At 50.6% G+C, this 18,831-nt stretch overlaps 1 protein-coding gene across 2 annotated transcripts in view; it reads left to right on the top strand.

Moving 5' to 3' along the window:
• Positions 1–18,831, top strand: part of Ryr1 (ryanodine receptor 1) — a 127,066-nt gene that overhangs the window by 91,552 nt on the left and 16,683 nt on the right. For both annotated transcript variants that reach the window (XM_041653298.1, XM_041653297.1), the window contains 6 exons: positions 87–215; positions 319–423; positions 2,500–2,581; positions 4,251–4,438; positions 13,637–13,978; positions 17,743–18,534. In XM_041653298.1, coding sequence (XP_041509232.1) covers positions 87–215; positions 319–423; positions 2,500–2,581; positions 4,251–4,438; positions 13,637–13,978; positions 17,743–18,534 — 1,638 coding nt within the window. The remainder of the gene's footprint in view (positions 1–86; positions 216–318; positions 424–2,499; positions 2,582–4,250; positions 4,439–13,636; positions 13,979–17,742; positions 18,535–18,831) is intronic.

Here is an 18,831-nt window from a genome sequence, read left to right as displayed (position 1 = left end):
AGGCCAGCCTCGTGTGACCTGAGCCAGGTGTCGGTGGGACCACGCGTGGCTCCAGTATCCATCCCTCCTGCCTCCCGGCCCTACAGGAATCCATCAGTGACTTCTACTGGTACTACTCGGGCAAGGATGTCATTGACGAGCAGGGCAAGAGGAACTTCTCCAAAGCCATGTCTGTAGCCAAACAAGTGTTCAACAGCCTCACTGAGTACATCCAGGTAGGGCCAGGACTCGGGAACCTGCGGGGGCAGATCTGCTCGCATCCAGCCCCACCCCCACCCCACGCTGGGGCTTCATGCCATCGCCATCTTCTGTCTTCAGGGACCCTGCACTGGAAACCAGCAGAGTCTGGCGCACAGCCGCCTCTGGGATGCCGTGGTGGGGTTTCTGCACGTGTTTGCCCACATGATGATGAAGCTGGCTCAGGTTTGAGTTCTTCTGTTATCAGCCACCCCTTATTGTCCCATGCCACGCCGGTCAGTTCCAGACAAGCTCACCGCCCCATCCATGGTCAAACCCCATTCTGGATTGGTCCTCTGCATGCTTCTTCCTCTACCTCCACCAATCGGCCCATTTCCCACCTACACTTCCATTGGTTTGATTTGGATCCCCGCCCCTACTGCCTATGACTGGTTGGGATTATTTTCTCGCTGATGAGGTCATCCCGGATTCTTCCAGTTTTGGGGATGGGACGGGACCGTGTTTCTAGATTAGGGCCTGGGGTTGAAGGGCTGTTCCTTCTTTACCCTGCCTGCGGCAGATGACTCCCGTGCCGAGTACCCATGATGTAAGGGTCCTGTCGCACCCCTGCTCCCAGAACACTTGTGCTCTCCTTTTCCCCACCGCCTTGCTCTTCTGCGGCTGTGAACGCCTCGCACACAGTCTAGCATTTGTGTGCTTCTGCCTGGCCTACTTAGTCAAGGCTTCCGTGTACAGCTGGGCGAGTCTGCACTGCCTGAGCTAAGGACGGGCAACCACGGAGCACTAGACATCCTAACCACAAATTACATTGGTGTAGTACAATAACAATCCGGCAGGTGGCAGTCAAGAATTCTGTATAATTTTCCACCAACCAGTGTCTGGAAGGAGATCCTCTCCTAATTTGATGCCGCCTAACTTTGAAAGGAGTTGAGATGAGAATTCAGTTTTTCAGTAGAATTGAACGTGTAATGTTGGCGTAATCTTAAAATACTGGTGGAAATGAACCTCCAAATACTACTGTGATAATTTATCAGTCACAATCCAGAGGCAGGTTACAAGGGTTATTCAATACAAAGAGCTGGAGGCATGGCTCAGTGGTAGAGCCCCTGCCTAGAAGCCCCCAGTGAGGGGCTGGAGTGTGGCTCAGAGGTAGAGCCCCTGCCTAGAATCCCCCCCAGTGAGGGGCTGGGGTGTGGCTCAGTGGTAGAGCCCCTGCCTAAGAAGCCCCCAGTGAGGGGCTGGGATGTGGCTCAGTGGTAGAGCCCCTGCCTAGAATCCCCCAGTGAGGATCTGGGGGCGTGGCTCAGAGGTGGAGCATCTGAGAAAATGGTGCCCAGGCTTTCCTTCACCCACTAACAGCTCCAGGCTGTGAAACAAAGTTTTCCTAGAAGTTCTAAATGAAAGACCCGAGGTTCTCTGGCCGAGGTCTTGGACCTTGTGCTTATTATTGACCCACGATCTCAGCCTGAGGAAAGAAATTTCTGGTTGTCCAGACCCATTGATGTATTCATTTCTAAAGCCGGGAAGCAAAGTCAGCTCTGTGAGCTCTGGCAGCTAAGACAGACTCACGGGAAGGCACAAAGCCTGGACCCGATTAACTTAAGAGATATTAGATCCTCGTATGTTGGGAGCCTGGATTTAGAACGGGAAACTTTGTAACTGTGGGATGTGTTAGGGCTAGAATGAGCAACTCTGAGAACCAGCATGGGGCAAAGGAGCCTCACAGCTCCTGTGTGAGCCCAGTGAAGTTACATGCCATGGGTCGCAAATGGCACTTAGGTGTGGCTGAAAATAATACAGATGCCACAATGGAGACTTTCGTGGAGGTTACTGTGAGCCTTCCATTGGACACTGTGGCAGGGGGGTACACTGGCTTCCAAAAGTGCATGGCTGTCCACCTCTCCAGCAGCCCTTCCTCTTGAACTTCCTCATGTCCATCACAATCAGGCCCAACAAGGCCAAGCCCCCATAGGCCAGGCACCATGCTGGAATCTCATCCTTCTAAGATCTGAGTATCTGTCCCTGTCTGTCCGTCCCACTTTGGCTCCCGGCTTCCTTGTCTGCCAGCACCACGCCCCCACGCACTCCCCCACTCCCCCGCCTACCAAGACCACCCCACAATCTTGTCTCTCTGTCTTTCCTCTGCTTCCGAGGAACATGTTTGGACGCGGGTTCCCTCGGAGGTAAGAAGGAGAAAGAAGGGACATAGGCCCTGCGGGATAGGTGAGGGAACCCCAAACCGTTGTCAGTAGGACGGGTTCGACAGAGAGCGGCCTCTCACAGCCCCTGTTCGCCCTCTAGGACTCCAGCCAGATAGAGCTGCTGAAGGAGCTGCTGGACCTCCAGAAGGACATGGTGGTGATGCTGCTGTCCCTCCTGGAAGGTGCGCTAGGGGGCAGTACAGAGCTTCAGGCAAACCCGAGACTCTAGAGACCCTGACTGTGTGCTGCATCTGACATTATGCTAGAGCCAATGGTGATGAAGAGGTTGCTGTAACAAGGCCAGCAAACATCTCCCAAGTTCTGTGTATGAGCCAGGCCCTGACTCGATGGATGTTAATTTATTGATTCCACAGAGAACTCTTAATGAGATGAGTTGCCTGGATACTTTATTTATGAACTTAATATTTATTTACTAAATATAGCAATATAATGCATAAATAGTTACTAAATGTATCAGTTTTTGCTGCATAACGAATATGCACCAAGTTTAGCAACTTGAAACAATACCTTTTATTTAATAAAATAACAATAATAATATAAGCCTGGGCCACATGGTGAGGCCAGGTCAACTTGTCCTAATAGCAAGACCCTATCTCAAAAACAAGCAAACAAACAAAACAAAAACAAGGGCTGGGGAGATGGCTCAGTGATTAAAAGCACTGGCTGCTCTTCCAAATAACCTGGGTTCAATTCCCATCACCCACATGGCCGCTTACAAGTGTCTTTAATTCCAGTTCCAGAGGCTCCAATGCCTTCTTCTGGCCTCTGAGGGCACTGCACGCATGTGGTGTACAAAACATACATGCAGGCAAGACATCATCCACAATAACAATAATAATGACAACAACAATAATTCATAATAATAATAATAAATCTGGGTATAGCGGCACATAACTGTCATCTCAGCAAACAGGAGGCCAAGGCAGGAAGATCAAGAGTTCAGCACCTTTCTCAACTACACAGAGTTTGAGATCAACCTGGTCTACGTGGGCTTCAGCAGCTCAAAAACCACAAAACAAAACACTTTCAAGTCTCTCTCTCTCTAAACCCAGGGCTTTATATATATCAAGCTAGTGCCCTATTAAAACTCTATTCCTGGGCCCTCATCCTTTCATGAGGATACACAACACTCCATTGTGAGGTATAGGGTAGAATCATTCAGTTACATCGCTATTGATGGTTTTTTCTCCATGGTGCTGGGGTGAGAACCCAGGGCCTTACCCATGCTGGGTACACACTCTGCCTCAGAACTGCACTGCAGGCCTCGAGTGTTCTTGCTTTTAGTTTTGAGATAGTCCCACTCAGTAGCCGAGGCTAGGCGAGAACTCATGACAATCCTTCTGCCCCAGCTTCACAAGCACGGATGTTATCGGCATGTGCCTCCATAGCCATCCGCACTGGTACAGAGGTTTTAGACGTGTGCGCTCTGAGGTCACAAGGCTGTGGGTGCAGATCCTCTCTTGTCCTTTGCCAGTTATATACTCTTGGTGGGCTAGTTTCTCCACGCCTGTGAGACCATATGGTGACTCCCTTACTGGGTTCTCCTGAGATTTTACTGGGGCAGCTCTGGCATGGGGTCCCCACTGCCAACCTGTGTCACCATTGCCCTCACTGGTGACCTTTCCAGCCAGTGGAGGGATGGACAACTTATCAAAAGAGGATAACCATGGCGCCACCAAAGTTCCCAGATGGCCCTCTTTCCGGAGGAAGCCAGGAAGCGCCCACTTACTTGATGGGTCCCAGGGGGCCATGGGTGGCTCTTGAGCTGCAGCGAGCAAGCAGAGGGTCCAAAGCAGACACACTGACCACACTGACCCGGGGCTCCTGCAGGGAACGTGGTCAACGGCATGATCGCACGGCAGATGGTGGACATGCTCGTGGAGTCCTCGTCCAACGTGGAGATGATCCTCAAGTTTTTTGACATGTTTCTGAAGCTCAAGGACATCGTGGGCTCCGAAGCCTTCCAGGACTATGTCACAGACCCCCGTGGCCTCATCTCCAAGAAGGACTTCCAGAAGGTGGGTGCTGACCGACAGAATGCTGAGCGCAGGATCCAGGCAGGGTGGCTGAGTCTGGCGGGCTGACTTGGGTCTGTAACATGGTGATGATCTGTGGCTGGAGGTTTTATGCCCATGATCCCAGGATTTGGGAGACTGAGGCAGGAAGACTGTGAGTTTGAGACCAGAGCTTGTAACTGTCTTTAGGATAAAATGCCCGAGTCCTCACACCTATGAGAACCATTATTTACCCCAGCACTCAGGAGACAGAGGCAGGAGGATTTCTGTGAATTCCAGGACAGCTAGGGCTACACAGAGGGGGGAAAAAAACCCTGTCTTGAAAAACCTAAATAAGTCAATAAATCAATAATCCCTGATTTATAAACGGTCCTAGCAGTGACCTCTCTTCGTCAGCTTTCCATTTCCAGGACAAAATGCCGGAGACGAAACACTTATAAACTCAAAGGCGAAAAGGTTTCTGTTCCCTCAGCAGAAGTCACTTTCCCGTGCGCCCTTTCAGCAAGGAATCCTGAGGGAAAAGGTTTCTCTTGGCTCTCAATTTTCAGACTGTGGTCCCTTCCCCCCCACTCCTCATCACTTTGGCAAGGCAGACCTGGTGAGGAAAGCTGGCAGAATAAGACAGCCCACCTAGTGGTGGCCAGAGCCAGAGAGAGAAAGAGAAGGGGCAAGAGTCCCTACTACAGCCTTCAAGGGCATGCCCCCAAAGTCCTCCTATCAGGCCCCATGTCCTAATATTTTACACAACTCCCCAGTGACCTGAACATCTGGGGAGCAGACCTGTAGAACGTGAGTTTTGGGGGACACTTAAGAAGACAACTGTTGTGGCATGGTGGCACGTACTCTTAATCCCAGCACTCAGGAGGCAGAAGCACGAGGATCTCTGACTTGGAGGCCAGCCTGATCTACAGAGTGAGTTCCAGGACAGCAAGGGCTATTACACAGAGAAACTCTGTCTCGAAAAGCCAAAACAAAACAAAATTTCATGAACTTTTAGCAGAATTAACAATACTAACCAAACAAGAATATGCTTATTCATCTTGTAAAGAATTCAGGACTTGTATCTAGGGCTGAGGTCACTTTTTTAAGTTTTATTTTATTGATCGTCATTATTGTGGGAGTGGGGGCATGTGCCGTGGTGTGCCATGGTGTGCCGTGGTGTGCAGGCAGAGGTCAGAGGACAGGTGTCAGTCTCTCCTTCCACTGTGAGTCTCATCAGGTTTGCGCTGGCAATGGCTTCTATCCAAGGAGCCATCTCATTCGGTTCCCATCTCAGCCCGACTCTCATCCCACCTCTGAAGGCTGCCGGCAGACAAAAGTATTCAGGTTCCCTTTCTGCATTTCACCCTCGTGCAGACTTAAGCTACTGAGGAACCACAGAACATGTAAGTGAGTGTGTGGGCTCTCTGCCAGTGAGCTAAGAGAGGGCCCTGTGTGGTTCCCCCAAGGCTGGGTCCAACAAATCTTCTGGCATGAAACTTATGTCAGGATAGACTTCCAGCAACTTGATGGGAAACTACTTAAAAATACGATGTATTGTTCTAGAGATGTGTCTCAAGACACGGGGCTCGGCTGTCAAACATGGAGCCTTGTATACGACCCTCAACCCCATAGAAAGGGGAGGGACCCTCTTTCAGGTAGTGTGTGTGAATGTGTGTGTGTTCAGGACTATTCCCCGGCCCCCACTTTTACTACGTTTTCCAGCTGTGAGACAGGGGCTCCTGCGTTGCCCAGGCTAGCCTTGAAGTGGTGCTCTTCCTTCTTTGACCTCTGGACGCCCCTGTGCTACTGGCCTTGGCCTAAGACACCGCGGTCAGCTAAGATTCCCTTTTGAACAACCACAACTTCCCTGCATTATTGTTTACATGCCATTGACCCACACATTTATAATTTCCAACACGACACTTGTGAGGATGTTCAGAGAATGGTGTGGATGTCACTGCCTAGCTTTAGAACATCCTAATCACCCCAAAAAGAAACCCCACCCCCGTGAGCAGTCACCACCCATTTCCCCTACTCCTTCCCCTGGGAACCAGGAGCCCAGTGTCTGTCTCTAAGATTGGCCTGTTCTGGACACTGCTTATCTGGGGTATCATACAACATGCGTGTGCACACAAGGCCTTCCTTTTATTTGACAAACCGCAGGGACATTATCACTCCTAACCAAAACCACACCATAAAAATAAATTAAAATTATCTACAACAAGGGCTAGAGAGACCGCTCAGTGGTTCAGGGCACTGGCTGCTCTCAAGGAAGACCCAGGTTCAATTCCCAGCACCCACATAATGGCTCACAACTAGCTGTAACTCTGGCTTCCATAGGTAACACAATATGGCACACACACACATGCATGCCAGTCAGCATCTGTAAACATAAAATAAAAATCTTTTTATTCTTTTTTTTTCTTTTTAAGACAGGGCTTCTCTGTGTAGCCCTGGTTGTCCTCACTCTGTTGTTGTTGCTGATGGTGGTGGTGGTTGGTGTTTGAGATGGATTCCAATGTATCCCAGTCTCACCTCGGTCTTGCTAGGTATCTTTGGATTACCTTGAATGCCTGCCTCTCCTTCCTCTGCCTCCTGAATGCTGGAATTCCAGACAATAAATCATTGACTATCTAGAACCGGGGTATAATAGAGTTGGGGAGCACTTGCCTAAAATGTGCAAAGTCCCAGGCTCCAGCCCCAGCCCTGAAAAAAGAAGCCCAAATATTTAGTCAGTATTTCAATTTTTAAATTCCCAACAATTGGGGTGTTTTGGGGTTTTGACAATTTGAGTTTTACGTTTCTTTCACTCTTCTTTAGTGGGTGGCTTCTCCACCCGTCACCTCGTCTTTTCACTCACGTGGTCACTGTTATTTGAGACGGGGTCGTACTATGGCTGGCACTGAACTCAAGGAAACCGTTTACCTCCATCTTCTGAGGCCTGGGATTTTAAACAGCTCTCATGATCTGTGTATGTGTGCATGTTCCCCATGTGTCGGTCACCGCAGGTGTCACTCCTCGGGAGCTGACCACCTTGTTTGTTGAGACAAGATCATTCAGTAGCCTAGAGCTGGCCAATTAGGCTAGACTGGCCTGTGAGCCCAGGGCTCCATCCTCCTCCCCAGCTCTGGGATGACAAGCAAGCACTTGGCTTTTGTAAAGTGGTTCTGGGGCTGGAGAGATGGCTTAGCACTTAATAACATTGGTTGCTCTTGCAGAGGACCTGGGTTGGGTTCTCAGCACCAACATGGCAGCTCACAATTGCCTGTGACTCCAGTTCCAGGGGATCTAACACCCTCTTCTGGCTTCCGAGGGTATTGCACATACATGCAGCCCAAATACTCATACACATAATTTTTCCTCCTCTGGGAATTGAACTCAGGGCCTTGTTCTTGCAAGACAAACATTTAGAGACTAAGCTATCTCCCTGGTCCAAGACTTTTTGTGTATGTGTGGGTGTTCTGCGTGTAAGTGCACTGTATGCATGCCTACTGCCTGGAAAGGTCAGAACAGAGAGCCAGATCATGGGAGCTGGAGTTTCAGAGGTTGTGAGCCATCATGTGGGTGCTGGGAACCTCACCCAGGTCCTCTGCAAGAGGAACCAATGCTATTAACTTCTGAGCCATTTTACCAGCCCCTGTGATTATTTTAAGAGAAAAAAAATCCATATATATCTCAGTTTATCCAAAATATCATTTCAACATTTCAGATCTATCATACGCCAAGTCCACAGATGGTTAGAGCCTCTCAGATGAGAGTGTCTGCAGTCTGGATCTCAGATTAGAGTGTCCCCCATCTGGATCTCAGATAAAGAGTGTCCCCAGTCTGGATCTCAGGTTAGAGTGTCCCCAGTCTGGATCCCAGATAGAGTGTCCCTAGTCTGGATCTCAGATGAAGAGTGTCCCCCGTCTGGATCTCAGATTAGAGTGTCCCCCGTCTGGATCTCAGATAAAGAGTGTCCCCAGTCTGGATCTCAGGTTAGAGTGTCCTCAGTCTGGATCCCAGAAAGAGTGTCCCCAGTCTGGATCTCAGTCTGGATCTCAGGTTAGAGTGTCCCTAGTCTGGATCTCAGATGAAGAGTGTCCCCAGTCTGGATCTCAGTCTGGATCTCAGTCTGGATCTCAGGTTAGAGTGTCCCTAGTCTGGATCTCAGATGAGGAGTGTCCCCAGTCTGGATCTCAGGTTAGAGTGTCCCTAGTCTGGATCTCAGATGAAGAGTGTCCCCAGTCTGGATCTCAGGTTAGAGTGTCCCTAGTCTGGATCTCAGATGAAGAGTGTCCCTAGTCTGGATCTCAGATGAAGAGTGTCCGCAGTCTGGATCTCAGATGAAAGTGTCCCCAGTCTGGATCCCAGATAGAGTGTCCCCAGTCTGGATCTGGCCACACCATCTCTCTTTTGTCACTTCAGGTGACATTGAGATTTGTCATAGATGTTTAATCAGAATCTGATTTGGAGGGTGTTATCATTTTATTTGAGTTTTTTTTCCCAGAGTTTCCCCTCCACCATTCATATCTTTTCTGGTCACCCCTCTTTTTGTATTGTCAGCAGTTGCTGCTGGTGAGTTCTGTAGAGAAGGGACATGATGATATTTACATTTCTAAACATTTGCTGGGCGGTGGTGACACACACCTTTAATCCCAGAATTTGGAAAGGAGAGGAAGGCAGATCTCTGAGTTTGAGGCCAACCGCTCTACAGAGTGAGAGTTTCCGGACATCCAGGGCTACACAGAGAAACCATGTCTCAAAAAACCCAAAAGTAAATAAATAAATTTCTAAATTTACAGACACAAGACTTCCTAATACCAAGCATCCATTCATCTCCCAGTTTGTGGCTGCAAAGCCACATTCAGAATTGATTTAGAAGGACTTGTTACTTCTCAGGAAATGGAACAAATCTTAAAACTGTCCCATTTTCAAGACGTTCCATGTGTTTGACAGATTTGGATATATTAGTTTTCCTAGCTGAGTGCATGGCTCACGTGTGTAACAGTTGGGAGGGAAACAAAAGGACCAAGAGTTCAAGGTCAACCTTGGCTACAGAGAGAATTTAGAGCCAATGTAGGCTATGTCAGACCCTGTCTTAAAAAGCACAAAAACGAAATAGGAACCAGATATATTAAATTTTTATTATTATAACAAAATACCTGAAGCAATTCATTTATCAAGAGAAAAGATTTTGGTTTTGTTCCTGGTTTCTGGATTTGAGTGCAAGATCAAACAGTCCCACTGTATGTGACGTCCGTGGTGTCTGGGGGGACCAGGCTTTCAGGAGGGGATGTGTCGCAGAGCAAAGTCTGTTGCACATAGCGAACCAGGAAGCAGAAACCAGTTAGTCAGGAAGGTGCTAGAACACCAAGTCTCCTTTTAGGCATTCCACCAATGACCTCTGGCCCTCTTGCTAGGTCCCGCCCCGTAAATAACCACACGGCCTTCCCAGAGTGCCACGTGAAGTCGGATCTTTAACACCGTGACCTTTACAGCCAAACCGTGGCCTTGGATGAGGTCTCTCCTGGGTGTCAGCCACTCCCTTAGTCAGGAGAGCAGGACAGACACCCACTGGGATCTGAGAGGGGAGGGCCTCGTGAAAACAAGCTGAAAGAAAGGGTTGGGGCGGCAGGAGAGGCCCTCCTGAGGGAGGGGGTGCCCATGCTGAGGTCAGAGGAGCACCACGCGAAGGCGGAAGGGAGTGTGGCATCCCCTGCGAAAGGACAGCGAGTGTGGAGGCTGGAAACAAGAGCGGGCAGGGAGGAGAGTGGTGTGACTGCAGAGGTGGCTGAGAGAAAGGAGGAGACAGAGGGGGCAGCCGGCAGGGCCTGGTGGCAGCAGGGGGACTTTGGCTTTTAATGTGTAGCGGGTGCAGAGAGCTCAGGTCTGAAGCAGGTGTTTTCAGAGTCCCTCCTACGACGTGCAGAGATGGCAGGGGTGCAGGAGGAGGCTGCTGTGATGGGGGGAGACAGAGGAGGTGGGAGCGTGGAGGGGGAAGCCGTGGATGGGTCCTGGGTCTGTTCTGAAAGCAGAGCTGACAGTTTTGCTGCTGAGGGATCAGATGTGGGCGATGACACAAAAGAGAGCAGGCGGGATGACTCAGAGATTTTAACTTAAGCACATGGGGTGGGTGGGAGCTGCTATTCCTGAAATGGGTAAGGCTGGGGGAGGGGAGATTCTATCTTCTAAAGTTCACTTCTGGATCCACGAGTGGTCCTGCATGCCTATCATCCCAGCACTCTGAAGGTAGAGGCAGGAACGGTGCCAAGAATCCAGGGCCGGCCTGATCTATATGGGATGTTCCAGGCTAGCCAGGGCTACATAGCAAGACAGAATCTTTTTTTCTCTCAGCTCCAAACACCAAGTTTCTCTGTATTCTTGACTGTCCTGGAACTCACTCTGTAGACCAGGCTGGCCTCGAACTCAGATCTGCCTGTCTCTGCCTCCTGAGTTTTGGGATTAAAGGTATGTATCACCACTGGCCATCTGACAGTCTTTAAAAGTAATAATAGTAGTAATAATAATAATGAAAACAAGTTACTTCTGAGCATCTCTGTGATGTGACATCCACTCAGATGCCAGCAGTCACATGTGTCTGGAAAGTGGTCAGAGCCCAGATGGGGAGACCGGACAATCATATGTGCAGGGTGACATTGGGAGCCTGGAATCCCAGTGTTATCTCAGGAAATGTGGAAAGCAAAAAAAAAAAAAAAAAAAAGTGTAACTCTCAGTCCCGCCCCCACCCACCTCCAACCTCCAACCAGGTCTGGAAGGGAAGGTGGCTTTGGCAAGGTAGGCTGACAGTGGCCATAGAAAGCATTGCAGAAGAAGAGGCAGGACAAAGGGACAGACAATGACCAAGAGGAAACAGCAAATCTGCAGAGCAGAGTCCAAGAGGGAACGGGAGGGAGGAAAGGATCCCTGGCCCTCATGGGGGGGGGGGCGGGGGGAGGCTGCTGGATGCACCAGGGTACACGCTGAGAAGTTCCTGTGTGACTTGGTCTCTCTGCTCTGCGGTTTTGGAGCCTTTCATGATTTGCAAGGCCCTGTTACTCATTTAGAGAGCATTTTGCAAAGCTCTTGGCTTCTCACAAAGGACAGTCTAGAGTCAGGAAATACCGCTTCTGTTCATACCCCAGAGCTACGGCTGCATTCTGCAGCCCATCTCTATGTTGGTCAGGAAATTCATCTAGTAAGATACGACTAGCATCTTTCAACATAAAACAGAGCACCAAGAACCATTGCATAGCAAAAGTCAGAACTGTGTCTTGAAACTTATTAATTTTTTTTTTTTTTAGTTGAACTGTAAGATGCTTTCTTGCTGCTGGTGTGGTTGAGGGTGTTTGAAAAACTGCTTTTGAAAATTACCTAAAAATTCACAGCAGGCCTAGGGTGTGGCCTGCTTGGCAGAGTGCTTGCCTGCGGGCACCAGGCCCTGGGTTTGCTTCCCAGAATTGTATCATGATTAATAAAAACCCAGAGACAGAAATTGGGGTTCAGCCTGAAGGTCAGAAAAGCAAAACAGCCAGTCACTGGCTCTTACCTCTGCCTCAGTCTGAAATGGCGATCCTGCCTCCAGGAATCTCAGAATGAGACTGAGAGCAGTCTCTCACATTTTATAATCCTCTCTGGTTCTGGGATTAAAGGCATGCACTACCACTGCTTGGTTTCTATGGCAAACTAGTGTGGCTACTGGGATTAAAGGTGTGTGTCACCACTGCCTGGTCTGTAAGGCTGATCAGTGCGGTTGTTTTACTCTCTGAATTTCAAGCCAGCTTTATGTATTAAGATACAACTGAAATATGGCTGCACGGGATTGCATAAACTGAGTGTGGTGTTGCATGTGTGTAATCCCAACACTCAGAGGGTTGAGGCAGGAGAATTGGGACTTTAAGGCCAGCCTTAGCTATGCAGTGAGTTTCAGTTCAGTCTGGGCTACATGAGACCTTGTCTAAACCAAACAAGAACAAACAAAAAAAGCACCTGGGCAGTGGTGGCTTTGACCCCAGCACTTAAGAGGCAGAGACAGGTGGATCTCTATAAACTGGAGGAGAGTCTAGCCTGCATAGTAGGTTCCAGGTCGTCCAGGACTACATAGAAAGACTCTGTCTCAAGCAAACAAAAGCAAAATTAATTTTTAATTAAAAAAACCCACTATTGGGGCTGGAGAGATGGCTCAGTGGTTAAGAGCATTGCCTGCTCTTCCAAAGGTCATGAGTTCAATTCCCAGCAACCACATGGTGGCTCACAACCATCTGTGATGAGATCTGCTGCCCTCTTCTGGTCTGCAGACACACAGAGATAGAATATTGTATACATAATAAATAAATAAATAAATAAATATTAAAAAAAAACCCACTATTATTAGTTGGGAGTGGTAGCACACACCTTTGATCCCAGAACCTGGGGTCAAAGGCAGGTAGATCTTCGTGAACTCAATGCCAGCATGGCTTATGGAGAGAATTCCAGGACAGCCAAGGCTACACAGAGAAATACTGTCTCGAAAAACCAACAAAACAAAATGAAAACAAACAAAAAAAACCCCGCCATTATTATATCAAGAGCTGGGGGGCTTATTTATTTCTTTTTGGGGCTCACAGACATGCAGCCCCACGCCCTGTTTACACAGTACTGGGAATCCATCATTCATCCCAGGCAAGCACCCTACCGATTGAACCTTTTGTTTAGTTTTGTGTTTTGTTGTCCTTATGTTTGTTTTTTTTTTCAATATTTATTTATTTATTATGTATACAATATTCTGTCTGTGTATATGCCTGCAGGCTAGAAGAGGGCACCCGACCCCATTACAGATGGTTGTGAGCCACCATGTGGTTGCTGGGAATTGAACTCAGGACCTTTGGAAGAGCAGGCAATGCTCTTAACCTCTGAGCCATCTCTCCAGCCCCCTTATGTTTGTTTTTGACACAGGGTCTCACTATGTAGCCCTGGCTGTTCTGGAACTTTCTAAGTTGATCAGGCTGGCCTTGAACTCGTGGAAGATCTACCTGCCTCTGTCTCCCACGTTCTGGGGTTAAAACAGCACCACCCTGTTCAGTTTAGCCACACCCTTTTAATTGGTTATTGCTGATACTGACACCTGAGTTCTCTCTCTCTCTCTCTCTCTCTCTCTCTCACACACACACACACACACACACACACACACACACACACACTCACACACACGGGCGCGCACGCTTACATACACACACACTGACCTCCCGTGCCCACCCGCAGGCCATGGACAGCCAGAAGCAGTTCTCCAGCCCCGAGATCCAGTTCCTGCTTTCCTGCTCGGAAGCCGATGAGAATGAAATGATCAACTGCGAAGAGTTCGCCAACCGCTTCCAGGAGCCAGCGCGGGAAATCGGCTTCAACGTGGCAGTGTTGCTGACCAACCTGTCGGAGCACGTCCCCCACGACCCGCGCCTGCGCAACTTCCTGGAGCTGGCTGAGAGCATCCTGGAGTACTTCCGGCCTTACCTGGGCCGCATCGAGATCATGGGCTCATCCCGGCGCATAGAGCGGATCTACTTTGAGATCTCAGAGACCAACCGTGCTCAATGGGAGATGCCCCAGGTCAGTAGACCTGTATCTGTACCTGAGGCCTTGGTGCCATGAGTGTTCATACCCTACATGGGGCTGCATGCACCTTCAGTGCCGGTACCCCGGGCCCTGCTTGGCTCTAACAAGCCCACACCCCTCTGCGCATCGTATTATGTTTGAAGACAAGGTTTTATCTATCCCAGGCTGGCCTTAAACCCACGTTGTAACTGAGGATGGCCCCTATCTCCCCAGTGCTGGGATTACAAGTGCGAGCCTCCGTACTTGGCTTTTGGGGTTCTGGGATTCAAACCCAGGACTTCCTGCATGCAAGGGAAACACTACCAACTGATCTACACTAACCTTAACCCCACACCCCTCCTCAAAGCAACTTTGTGGTTCCTACTGTGATCTTGCACGACCCAGACTTGCTGGCACACACCTCTTGCGTGGGTATCCCTTGTGCATTGCAGCACTTGCACGGGTGTGTCCTCATGGCCGCAGCAATGTACCAGGACTCACAACTCGCACTGGGAGCTCTGGTCATTCTGATGCAGTCACACCTACACTTGAATCTGCGTGCTTACACACACCTTGCTCCCCTGCCCTCTGGGCCCTGGTGGGCCCATGCCCACTCCCCCATACACACTCTGATGGCTCTGGGGTGTCCTGGCATGCTCGTACACCCCCTCTCTGGTCACTGTCCTCTCAAATATGCCCCTCAGAGCAATGTCTGGGGCAGCCTGGGCCTTCAGAGTCCCATCTCAGTGTGCCCCACCCTCAGTCCCAAGCATCTAACCCACCAATGCTTGAGTGTGTCCCACAAACCCCCGAGAACACACTCACATCTCCCACAGCACACTGCAGCCTGCTGAGTGCACTGACTCATCTGTGAGTCCCACGCCCTTTTGCTTGCGTTCCCCATGTGGCCCTCACTCACCTTCAGCCCTGCCCTGCCCTCCTGCGTGCACTAGCACACAGTCTTCACACTCTTGCACACACACACACCCTTGGCACGCCCCCCAAGCACCTGCACACTCCTTTGCAAACTCTTGCCCTCTCCTTCCTCTCTCCTAGCTCACCCGAGGCTCACACACGCATGGCCTCTTTATCCCCCACACCCCTCTTATCTCTCCTCCGCAGAACCCAGCTCTGCATATGCTGCCCCACAGAGTGTCCTGCCCACGAGCTTTGGGCCCTCTTACACTGACTCCCGCACACTCCCCTTGCATAGACTGGAAATGCAGGCCCTTGTGTGATTACATGTCTTCTCTGCTGCCTGGTCCCAGGCTCCTCCTGCATTTGGAGTCACATCCTACCGACATCTTCCCGCATGCCGATGCTCTATTCACACCTAAATTCTTCCTTGCTCGCCACAAGGATCCTCACGAGCTTGTATCCCATGAGGGACACTACAGCCTTCCCCCAACCCCCCCCCCCCGAATACCTGTACGCAGGTGCCTGTAGGGAGCTCCCATTCACCACGCCCTCCCGGTGCTTCTGCTGCTAGCTCCCCCTCCTCCCATGTGCTCCTCCTCTGCTCCCTAGTGCAGACCTCTTCCTGTGATCTCTCTGGACACCCACTCCTCCTGTGCATACCTGCCTGTGCTCCCTGAGAATGCATGCATGTCCACGTGGGCCTTGTGGGAGATTTATCACCAGTGAGCCTGCACAACTGTGAGATGCCAGCACTAGTCTAACCGCTAGACACCTGTCAATCTTTAACTCTTCACAGCCATTCTTCCATTGGACCCTATTTATGGAGGGGGAAACTGAGGCCCACGGAATTAAGTAAAAACAATCACCCAGCTTTTCAGTGGTTGAATCAGGATTTGAACCCCATGACAGCTGCAAACCTTTTGCTCTCAGCTACCATATTCTGTTTTCCCAGAAAGGCTAGAAGGAGCCTGGTGTGGTGGTGCATGCCACTTGGGGGTGGAGGCAGGAGCACCAGGAGGAGTTCAGGTCATCCTCATCGACCCAAAACGAACAAACAAAACAGCTAGAAGGTATATGCTGGGCATGTACAAGTACGTGCGTGTAATCCCAGCACGTGAAAGGCCGAGGCAGAGGGATTACATGTACAAAATAAGCACCTGTTAAATATGGAGACTGTCTCAAAACAAAAACAAAAGCTAGATTCCGGGGCTAGCCTGTTGGGAGCTCCAACTCTACACAGATCTCTATGATCTGTGTCAGCCTGGGTGCCTGTCTAGATCTGTGAATTCTTGGTTCACTGCCTGTCTTTATTAAGGTAACATACTTACTTACAAATGAGTTATACACACACACATATAAACACATACATATATACATACACATACATGTATGGAGAGAGAGACTGCAGCAGCCCAGGGCAGCCTAGAACTTGGGGTCCTCCTGCCTCACCTCCCATGAGCTCAGATGACAAGCATGCTGGAGCATGTTCTGTAATTAGCTGTTGTTAATAACTTGTAAGCTGTGTGCAGTTATGTACACCTATAGTCCCAGGCACTCTGGAGACCGAGTGGAGAAGATTGCTTGAGGCTATGAAGTCAGAACCAGCCCAGGCAGCCTAACAAAACCGTGACTTCTTGAATATTAAAGACGGTATGAGACAGGCAGTGGTGGAGCAAACCTTTAATCCCAGCACTTGGGAGGCAGAGGCAGGCGGATCTCTGTGAGTATCTGTGAGTTGGAGGCCAGCCTGGTCTATAAGAGCTAGGTCCAAGACAGGCTCCAAAGCTACAAAGAAACCGGGTCTCAAAAAAGAAAGAAAGAGAGAGAGAGAGAGAGAGAGAAAGAAAGAAAGAAAGAGAAAAGAAAAAAAGTATGGGGTATGGCAGTGCACCCCTTTAATCCTAGCATTTGGGAGGCAGAGGTAGGTCAGTCTCTAAGTTTGAGGAGAGCCTGGTCTAAATAGTGAGTTCCAGGCTAACATACAGTAAGACCCTGTCTCCAAAATAATGATAATGATGATAATAATAATAATAGTAATAATAATAGTAGTTATGCTCGCACACATGGCTGGATCCTCCCCCACCCCCACCCCTCCACCCGCGCGCACTCCATGCGTCTGAACTGTCTGGTGTGGAGAGCCATTCATCCTGAGAAAATGGGTACGGCCCGAAAGGGGGCCGCCCTCTTGCGCTCACGTTGCATGCACATTAGTGTGGAACCTGGTGCTAAACCATTCCTAAATGACCTGCTTCTGGGTCGGGATTTCACACGCAGCAGAACAGCTTCCTCGCTGCAATCTATTGAAAGTCAACCCTCGACACAAGGGTTTGAAAGAGAAAAGAATAATAGCAGTTACGAGTGCTTACTGCTCTTGCAGAGGGCCCGAGTTTGGTTTCCAGCACCCACGTTGGGTGGCTCACGACTCATGCATTCTCCCAGAATCCTAGGTCCCCTGCATTCGCATACACTCAGACACATGTAATTTTATTGTTTTTAAAGATTATTGTATGTGAGTGTTTCGCTTGCACGCAATACATTCACTGCCTGTATGTGAGTTCCTGAAAATTCTTGAACTGGAGTTACAGACGGTGGGTAAGTTGCGCTGTGAATGCTGAGAACCAAACCTGGGGATCCTCTGAAAGAGTAGCCAGTGCACTTAACTGCAGAGCCATGTCTACAGCCTTACACATAATTTACACCGAGAGTAATAAAGGAGATTGTGAAGGGTGGTGCTATACAATTTCAGGAGTTCAAGGCCATCCTCAGCCCTTTAAGTAGTTGGAGGTTAGCCTGGGCAACGTGAGTCCCGTTCTCAAAGGGCACCTGCTACAGTGAACCCCGCTGTCTGCTCTTCTCTGCAGGTGAAGGAATCCAAGCGCCAGTTCATCTTCGACGTGGTGAACGAGGGCGGCGAGTCCGAGAAGATGGAGCTGTTTGTAAGCTTCTGCGAGGACACGATCTTCGAGATGCAGATCGCTGCTCAGATCTCGGAGCCAGAGGGCGAGCCGGAGGAGGATGAGGACGAGGACACGGAGGAAGCTGAGGAGGGCGCAGCGGGCCCCGACGGGACGGGTGTTGCAGCGGCCGCGGGCGTGTGGGCTTGGCTGGCGGCGGCGGCAGGCCGGACGCTGCGGGGCCTGAGCTACCGTAGCCTTCGGCGGCGCATGCGGAGGCTGCGGAGGTTGACGGCGCGGGAGGCGGCCACCGCGGTGGCCGCGCTGCTGTGGGCGCTGGTGTCGTGTGCTGGGGGCGCGGGCGCAGGCGCGGCTGCAGGGGCGCTGAGGTTACTCTGGGGCTCGCTGTTTGGCGGCGGGCTGGTAGACAGCGCCAAGAAGGTGACTGTGACCGAGCTCCTGGCGGGCATGCCGGATCCCACGGGCGACGAGGTGCACGGCCAGCAGCCGAGCGGCCCTGGCAGCGATGCCGAGGGAGAGGGCGTGGGAGAGGGCGAAGGCGATGCAGCCGACGGCGGTGGAGATGAAGAGACGGCTGCGGACCAGACTGGCACGGGAGGTGCCGACAGGGCGGTGGCTGTGGCCGATGGGAGCCCATTCCGGCCAGAAGGCGCTGGTGGTCTAGGGGACATGGGTGACACAACACCTGTGGAGCCTCCCACGCCAGAGGGCTCGCCCATCCTCAAGAGGAAGCTGGGGGTGAGAGAGGCTTGCAAGGTTCCAGGGAGGGACAGCCTGACAGAAACCCTCAGAGAAAGCAGAACTGAAAGAGGAAAGAAAAGGTCAAAATGTTGGGGAGAGAAATACATACTGTGGACTAGAGAGAACCAAAGACCTAGAGATCAAATTAGAGGAATGGGGGAGGGACCGGGACTAAAAAGACACATGGAAACAGTGCCACGGACACCAGGGATGACCCTCAGAGAAACACAGGGCTCTGGGCGGTGGTGGCGCACGCCTTTAATCCCAGCACCCAGGAGGCAGAGGCAGGCGGAT

Source organism: Microtus oregoni, unplaced genomic scaffold, assembly GCF_018167655.1.
Source record: "Microtus oregoni isolate MIOR12 unplaced genomic scaffold, Mior012 000006F_ref0000085, whole genome shotgun sequence".
In the NCBI taxonomy this organism is placed as follows: Eukaryota; Metazoa; Chordata; class Mammalia; order Rodentia; family Cricetidae; genus Microtus; species Microtus oregoni.
Note: the sequence above shows the minus strand (reverse complement) of the source record. Positions and strands in the feature narration are given on the sequence as shown.